This window comes from Capra hircus, unplaced genomic scaffold, assembly GCF_001704415.2.
Source record: "Capra hircus breed San Clemente unplaced genomic scaffold, ASM170441v1, whole genome shotgun sequence".
NCBI lineage: Eukaryota > Metazoa > Chordata > Mammalia > Artiodactyla > Bovidae > Capra > Capra hircus.
The window spans coordinates 718,368-727,455 of record NW_017189740.1 but is presented as its reverse complement, the minus strand read 5'-3'; the positions used below and the strand labels follow the sequence as shown (position 1 = coordinate 727,455).

The 9,088-nt window shown below is 46.2% G+C and overlaps 1 protein-coding gene across 1 annotated transcript in view; it reads right to left on the bottom strand.

Annotated features, from left to right (window-relative positions):
* Window positions 1-481: 481 nt before the first annotated feature.
* Window positions 482-9,088, bottom strand: part of LOC108633300 — a 229,102-nt gene continuing 220,495 nt past the window's right edge. The window contains exons 8-11 of the mRNA XM_018044709.1: window positions 5,041-5,162; window positions 4,004-4,168; window positions 3,660-3,795; window positions 482-783 (exon numbers count right to left, since the gene is read on the bottom strand). Of these exons, the coding sequence (XP_017900198.1) occupies window positions 482-783; window positions 3,660-3,795; window positions 4,004-4,168; window positions 5,041-5,162 (725 nt within the window). The remainder of the gene's footprint in view (window positions 784-3,659; window positions 3,796-4,003; window positions 4,169-5,040; window positions 5,163-9,088) is intronic.

Here is a 9,088-nt window from a genome sequence, read left to right as displayed (position 1 = left end):
TTCCATTTGGTCCCTAGAGCCCGGGCAAGGTTCTGAACTATTTGGCTCACAAAAGCAGGTCCATTATCAGAGCCAATAGTCACCAGCAGGCCAAACCTGGGAACTACTTCTTCTAAAATCTTTTTAGCCACTACCATTGCAGTTTCTCCCTTAGTAGGAAAAGCTTCTACCCACCCTGAGAAGGTATCTACCAACACTAACAAGTACCGGTAACCATACTTGCCTGGCCTTACCTCGGTGAAATCTATTTCCCAGTGCTGCCCTGGCCCTTCTCCCAGATACCTCAGTCCTGCGTGTTGCCTCTTTCCTGGCCTCATCTGTTGACATGCCTTACAAACATGTACTACGTTCTTCACAGTTGTTTGGTGCCAGGGGAATCGCAGGCGCGCAGTTTGAAAAAGCATCAGAGTCTTTTTCTCTCCCAGATGAGTAGACGAGTGTAGATGCTCACACAGTTGCCGTCCCAACTGAGCAGGGAGTATCAAGTAACCATCGGAGTCTCAGTACCATCCATGCTCTCCTTGTTGGAGGTAGGGATGTTCCTGGATCCAGGCAAGGTCTGTGGATGAATACTCAGGGGTTGGGGCAAAGTTCCCATACCTGGGGGTGGAAGTCCGATCACCAACACCGGAGTGATGAAATCTTCATTAGCTGCTTTTCGAGCCACCAGATCTGCAGCACGATTTCCTCGTGCTGTGGGGCTGTCCCCTTTTTGATGTCCAGGTACATGTACTATTGACAGAGCATGAGGCAACTGCACAGCCTTCAGAAGTCGACGGATTTCTGGCAAGTTTTTAATCTCTTTTCCTTCAGCTGTCAAAAACCCCCGTTCCTGATATATCGGGCCCTGGATGTGTACCGTGCCAAAGGCATAGCGACTGTCAGTAAAAATAGTTGTTCTTTTTCCTTTAGCTCTCTCTAATGCTTGAATCAGGGCAATTAACTCTGCTCTTTGTGCTGAGGTGTCTGGGGAAAGAGTCTCCACCCATATCGTCCATCCAGAATCATCTACCACTGCGGCCCCCGCCCGTCTCTGTCCATCTTTTACATAACTGCTTCCATCTGTAAACCATATTAGCTCACTGTTATCCAGTGGCGTATCTGTTAAGTCCTTCCATATTGCCATTACCCCGGCCAGTATCTCATCGCAGTTGTGGAGGGGGCTATCCCCCTCCGGATTGGGCAAAAGAGTAGCCTGGTTTAGAGTGCAGGGTGTTTGAAAATGAATCCGTGAGGTGTCAAGTTGCAGGGCCTGGTAGTGTGTCAAGAGGGCATTGGAAATCCATTTACCCGGGGGTTGTTTCAGAACTCTCTCTATAGCATGAGGAGTGTAGACCAAGAGTCTCTGTCCATAAGTCAGTTTATCAGCATCATGGACTAGGAGCACGGTGGCCGTGATGATTCGGAGGCAAGGTGGCCATCTGGCTGCCGCTGGGTCCAATTTCTTGGAAAGGTAAGCTATGGGACGCTTCCAAGGTCCCCACTTCTGTGTTAGTACCCCTTTTCCTATCCCTCACCTTTCATCTATAAATAATTGGAAAGGCTTAGATGGGTCAGGAAGGGCAAGGGCAGGAGCTTCCAGCAAGGCATGCCTGAGCTCCTGAAACGCTGTTTTCATTGACTCAGTCCATTTCCAGTCTTTGTTTTCTTTGATCCCTTCATACAGGGGCCTGGCCTTTTCTGCAAACCCCAAGATCCATAACCAGCAATATCCCACAGTTCCCAGAAATTCTCTCACTTGTCTAGAGTTAGCCGGCTCAGGGATCTGGAGGATGGTTTCTTTCATAGCCTGTGTTAGCCACTTCTGGTCCTGTTTTATCTTATAACCGAGGTATGTAACCTCTTGCTTGGCAATCTGGGCCTTTTTGGCACTGGCCCTGTAACCTAAAGTCCCCAAAGTTTGGAGAAGGTCACCTGTTGCCTCTTGGCACTCTTTTTCCGTAGTCGCTGCCAGCATAAGGTCATCAACATATTGTAATAAAACAATGGTAGTGTGTTCAACCCGATACTCACGGAGGTCTTCATCCAAGGCCTCGTTAAACAACGTGGGTGAGTTTTTGAAACCCTGTGGTAAGCCAGACCATGTCAGCTGCACAGGAGTCTGACCACTGTCTTCCTGCCATTCAAAGGCGAAGATCTCTTGGCTTGCAAGGGCAAGAGGCAGACTGAAAAAGGCATCTTTTAAACCTAAAACAGTATACCAAACATAGCTTGGTGGCAAGCTGCTTAGCAATGTATAAGTGTTAGGAACTGTAGGATGAATATCACTCACCCGTTTGTTGACTTCTCGCAGGTCTTGAACTGGTCTAAAATCAGTTCCTTCAAGCTTCTTTATGGGAAGCAGGGGAGTGTTCCATGGGGACCGGCACTTTCTCAAAACCCCAGCGTCTATGAGGTGTTGTATGTGAGGAGTAATTCCTTGCCAAGCCTCTTGACTCATGGGATACTGCCGTACTCTCACCGGTGTGGCACTGGCTTTCAGTTCCACAATAATAGGGGGCCTCTGTTTGGCCAGTCCCATTCCTGCTGTTTCAGCCCAGGCCTGAGGGTATCTCTGAACCCATGGCTGTACTTCGGGACTTATTGTCGCTGGGGCCTCTGGCAAGTACAGTCTGTATTCATCCTTTAATGCCAGAGACAAGACCTGAAGAGGATGTCCAGTTCCATCTAAAATTGACACTTGCCTGTGGTCGAAATGAATTTGGGCATTTACTTTAGACAGTAAATCTCTTCCCAGCAAGGGCGCTGGACACTCAGGTATCACCAGAAAGGAATGGGTCACTTGGTGGGTCCCCAAGTTCACATGCTGTTTTGTAGTCCATCCATATCTCTTAGTTCCAGTTGCTCCCTGCACCCAGCTACTTTTCTTAGACATGGGTCCATCTCTTTGGTTTAAGACTGAGTATTGAGCTCCCGTATCCACCATGAAGCCAACGGTTTCCCCTCCACATTTATAGTTACCCAGGACTCGGGGAGGGGCATCGAGCCCTGACCCCCCTAGTCGCTATCCTCACCCACGTAGAGGATATGACTGTCAGGAGAGGGAGTCTCGTTCTTGGGATTTTTGGGCCCCTCTTTTAGGTTTTTCTTGGGGCATTTATCTTTCCAATGTCCAATCTCCTTACAAAACGCACATTGTTTTTTTTCAAGCTTGCACCTTGCAGGTTTTTCCTCAGTCTTTGAGTCTAGCTTTTTCCCTTTTTGGAACCTATTTTTGTTTTCAATTCTGGCAAAAAATATCTGATCCAGCTCTTTTTGGTTCTTACGGTTTTCTTCAGCTCTAAATTCTCTTTCTTCCCTTCTAATGAGATCCTCTTTCTCCTCTGGGGTCTCTCTATGATTGAAAACTCTCTCTGCTGCCCTCACTAGATCTTGCAGGGACTGTTCACTCAACCTCTCTATCTTTTGTAACTTTCTCCTAATATTGGGGGCTGCCTGGTTCACAAATGCTAGCATAACTGCTGCTCGAGACTCATCTGCCTGTGGGTCCATAGGAGTATACTGTCTAAAAGCTTCCATTATCCTTTCAAGGAAGGCTGCTGGGCTCTCATTTGGCTCTTGCCTCACTGAATTTACCTTGGCCAAATTAGTTGGCTTTCTGGCAGCCGCTCTAAGGCCAGCCATGAGAGTGTGACGGTACACTTGGAGACACTTCCTACCTTCAGCACGTTCGAAGTCCCAGTTGGGTCGCACCAAGGGGAACCCCTCTTCAATGAGGTGGGGCTGTATTGTGGGCCTCCCATTCACCCCTGGCACACTTTTTCCGGGCTTCTGACAGAATCCGTCCGTGCTCTTCTGTAGTAAAAAGTACCTGTAACAGTTGCTGACAATCATCCCAAGTGGGATTGTGAGTAAAGAGGATAGATTCTAAAAGATCAATAAGACCCTGTGGTTTCTCAGAGAAAGAGGTAGTTTGAGTCTTCCAATTGTACAAATCACTAGTGGCAAAGGGCCAATACTGATATGTCCATTCCTCGCCCTCTCTGGCTGGCCCCATCCGGACCAGGAATGCGAGAACAGTGGAGGAGGGAATTTCCGGGCCTTCTTCTTCCGCTGTGCTGGCCATTTCCCTTGCTCTTCCCTGAGTTCCCTGGGCAGGGCCCCCTTCCTTAGGAGGAGCCGAGGGCTCGGCCCTCCTCCGGGCTTCTCCCGATGAAACTTGTGGAACCTGTGGAAGCAAGGGCAGATGTGGATCCGCGTACGGGGGTGGGAACAACTCGGTTTCCAGGTCAATCAGATTAGGATACAGAGAAGGAGATTCCTGGAACACCGGCTTAGGTCATTTTTCATCCTGTTTTTCTTCTTTTTCTTCAGAAGATTTCATGACTAGTACCTGTGGGTTTAGCGAGGTTGGAGCTGGGGAAGAGGGACGGGGAGGTTTAGGAGGTTTAGAAGGAGTGAGAACAAAGGGTTTAAGCCATTCTGGCGGGTTTCTCACTAGATCCTGCCAGACCAGAATGTAGGGAGTCTGGTCTGGGTGCCTGGCAGGACTAGGGGTAAACACCCTCTTTTTAACTGCCTGGATAATTTGGGGATTAAAGGTTCCCTCTTGTGGCCATCCGACGTCAAAGGTGGGCCACTCGGCAGAACAGAAAGTCACCAATTTGCTCTTCTTCACCAATAACAAAAGATTCTGAGCTCTAGACTTAAAATCAGAAAAATGGTCAGTCATCAGAGACAGTGGAGTAGAAGTAGATTGCCCCATGGGTACAGAGAACATGGACAATGACAACAAGACTCACACGGACAGTGCCAGCACACAGAGTCACAGAAACGACACAACAAACAGATTCCAACTCTCAATATTACTTTCAGTCTCCTTGATAGCACTGGAGACCCCTTCTCTACTTGCAAGTGTCTTACCGTCAGGATGTCCTCAGTGCCAGCTGCCCTCCCGGTTTGCTACCGGGGACCCAGCCTTATGCTGGGCTTGCCTCTTCACTTTACACCTAGATGCCTCCCCAGTACAATACTGGGCCCCGGACTTAATCTAGGCCTCTGCACTGCTAGCACCGGTGCTCAGAGCTCTCAACTCCTAACGAGATTATTCCCTTCTACCAGGAGAGTTGTCCTCCCTGGTAGGCCAGAGATCCCGGACGAGCCCCCAAATGTTATGCACCGAGCCCATATCTCCAAACCAACCGAGAGAGCGAACAAGTCCACTGTGGTAATGCAAAAGAAAGAAGGGAATTTTTTATTTCTAGCGCGCTAGGGCTCAAGCCTCATCCAACGCAGCGGAATCAGACGAGAGCCCCGAACAAAGCAGTATGGTGGTTTATATAGAGTCAGCTCTTTATCTCAGTTACAGGGTACTTGGCGATACCTAATTGGACAGGCAGAATGAGCTCATGCAATGCCTTCCTTATGCTATTGCATATAGAAATCTTTCCTTATTTGGTTAAGGAATGTTCTTCAAAAAAACAGGAAACATGACTCAGGTCCCCAGCGCTGTTATGCACCTCATTGAGCCAACCACCCTGCCTAACAAGATCAGTGGAACAAAATAGAAAGTCCAGAGATAAATTCACTCTCCTATGGACACTTTTGACAAAGCAGACAAAAATATAAAATTAAGAAAAGACGATCTCTTTCACAAATGGTGCTGGAAAAACTGGTCAACCCACCTGTAAAACAATGAAACTAGAGCACTTTCTAAAACCGTATACAAAAATAAACTCAAAATGGATTAAATATCTAAGTGTATGACCACAAATTTTAAAACTAGAGGAAAACATAGGCAGAACACTCTCTGACATAAATCAGCAAGAACCTCTGTGACCCACCTCCAAGAGTAATGGAAATAAAAGCAAAAAGAAATAAATGAGACATAATTTAACATAAAATCTTTTGCACAATGAAGGAAACAACAAGTAAGGTGAAAGGCAGCCTTCAGAATGGCAGAAAATAATAGCAAATAAAATGACTGACAAATAATTAATCTCCAAAATATACAAGCAGCTCATGCAGTTCCATACCAGAAAAATAAATGACTCAAAAAAAAAAAAAAATGGGCAGAAAGCCTAAATAGACACTTCCAAAGAAGACATACAGATGCCTAACAAACATTTGAAAATATGTTCAACATCACTCATTTTCAGAGAAATACAAATCAAAACCACAATGAAGTACCATCTCACGCCAGTCAGAATGGCTGCCATCAAAATGTCTACAAACAATAAATGCGGGAGAGGATGTGGAGAAAAGGGAACCCTCTTACACTTTTGGTTGGAATGTAAACTAGTACAGCCGCTATGGAAAATAGTGTGGAGATTCCTTAAGAAACTGGAAATAGAACTACCATAAGAATCAGATCTGGGGGCCTCTATTCCCACAACTAAGGAGAGAATAACAGAGAATCAGGAAGAGAACAACAGGGCAAAGGGGACACCTGCTCAATATCCATGGTGGTCTCTGGTCACCAAAACATCAGTCAGACTCCCTATCAAGAGGATAAAGGCACAAGCCTCTAGGCCAAGCTCACACCAGAGGACAGATATCAAAAGCAAGAGGAATTATGGTCCTGCAGCCAGTTGAAAGAAGATCACAAACACATTAATTTAGGTAGAATGAGAAGACAAAGAAATAAGTTACATATGAGAGAGTGACATAAACACTACAAAAACAACCCAGTGAAAAGGAGATAGGCTTTCTGCAAGAAAAATAATTCAGAGTAATGATATTAAAATTTATCCAGGATTTTTGTAAAGGAATGGAGACATGAATTGACAAGATACAAGAAAAGTTTAACAAAGACGAACAACTAAAGAACAAGCAAAGAGAGACGGACACTAAAATAACTGAGATAAAAAATACACTACCAGGAATCAGTAGCAGAATAACTGAGGCAGAAGAATGAAAATGTGACCGGGAAGATATAATGGTGGAAATCACTGCTGTGGAATAAAATAAAGAAAAAAGAATGAAAAGAAATGAGGATGGAGATGGGAGAAGATGGCAGAGGAACAACATGGAAAGATCATTTCAGTCCCTACAAATGCAGTGAAAATTCATCTGAATATGGAACAATTCCTACAGAACAACTTCTGAATGCTAGCAGACAACCCAAAACTTCCAAAAAGACAAGCCAATCTCCTTAGAATGAAGTAGGGTAAAAGATTAGAAAAGAGGCAAAGGATTTCAGTACAGGGAACTGCACCGAAGAGAGGGATTCGTGAAGGAGGAAAAGTTTTCCCACACTCGGAAAACCTCTCACAGGCTGGGTCAGAGGGAGCTTCAGAACCTCTGAGGGTGGTGTTCAGAAGTCAAAACAGAGAGAATTCACCACAGAGATCATTCAGTTCAGTTTAGTTCAGTTCAGTAGCTCAATCATGTCCCTCTTTGTGATCCCATGAATCGCAGCATGCAAGGCCTCCCTGTCCATCACCAACTCCCAGAGTTCACTCAAACTCATGTCCATTGAGTCGGTAATGCCATTCAGCCATCTCATCCTTTGTTATCCCCTTGTCCTCCTGCCCCTAATCCCTCCCAGCATCAGAGTCTTTTCCAATGAGTCAACTCTTCGCATGAGGTGGCCAAAGTATTGGAGTTTCAGCTTTAGCATCATTCCTTCCAAAGAACACCCAGGACTGATCTCCTTTAGAATGGACTGGTTGGATCTCCTTGCAGTCCAAGGGACTCTCAAGAGTCTTCTCCAACACCACAGTTCAAAAGCATCAATTCTTTGGCCCTCAGCTTTCTTCACAGTCCAACACTCACATCCATACATGACTACTGGAAAAACCATAGCCTTGACTAGACAGATGTTTGTTGGCAAAGTAATGTCTCTGCTTTTGAATATGCTATCTAGGTTGGTTGTAACTTTCCTTCCAAGGAGTAAGCATCTTTTAAATTCATGGTTGCAATCACAATCTGCAGTGATTTTGGAGCTCACTGACACTGTTTCCACTGTTTCCACAGTTAAAGTCTGACACTGTTTCTACAGTTTTCCCACCTATTTCCCATGAAGTACCAAATAGCTATTCTCAGCCAAGAAGTGGCTTGCAGGCCTCTACCCACAGCAGTGTGGGGGCGGGGAGCTGAGGCTCAGGCACAGGTGTCAGGCCCCAGGGAGAGGACCAGAGTTGACTGCAGTGAGGTACTCTGAGGGATCTAGTGCAATAGCTGAGAGAATGCAAGGAAAAGACTGGACTTCCCAGAGTGGCAAGAAGCAGTTGTCACCCAGAACACTTTAATTCAACACATTCTCAGATAGTGAGTAGCTTAGTGCCTGCAGGCCCCAAAATCTGCAAAGCTGGTCAGAGACCCAGTGGAGGGAATTAGTTTTGAGACTGTAGTTTAAGATCTCAGAAGGGGAAATGTAAGCCATAGCCACTGCCAAAGCCAGGGCAAGTACATGAGGTAGTGGACAAAACACTGCTGATGCAGTACCATCACCAGATATGGCAGCTACAACCAGGTTTTGGGCAGCACAGGTTACTGCTCACACCTTTCTGGGAGCCTAAGCATCTTGGCTCTTTCTAGGGACCATGAGCTAGGGCCAATTTCTCTGGGAGAGTACATGATCTGCCTCAGACTGTAACAACATCCAATAGGTCTCAACCTGCACAGGCACTCCCTGCTGCATGCCAGTTGTGACTGGCATACCCCTCTCTCTCCCCAGCTGGACTGAGCAAGAATGTCAATAAGCCTCAACATTTGTCCCCTCATGTCTTGGTGGGGAACAATCACTGCAGACCTTGGCCCCAAACAAAAGCAGAACACCAATGGCGGTGTGACCAAAGAAGAGAAAAGGAATTAACTCCAGCAGCCTCAGGGGCACCGGGTTACATGCCCACAATTAATCTGAGACTGTAGGCTTTAGGGGAAACTGTGATTTGGGAGCAGTATAAGCTGGAGTAAGGCCAGATCTGAGACTGAGAAGAACTCACAGTATCCACAACAGGTGCAGAGAACTTCCTACAAATATTTGAGGACTTTGGTGTGAGTTTCACTGGGTGTTCTGAGCTACTGAATGTTGCTTTCACCAATCATGTGAGATTTTGTTTTCTGTGCTGTGTAGCTTGTGAGGTTTTGGTGCTACAGTAGGGGTAGAGCCTGAACCCCCGAGGTGGAAGAGCCGAGTTCAGGA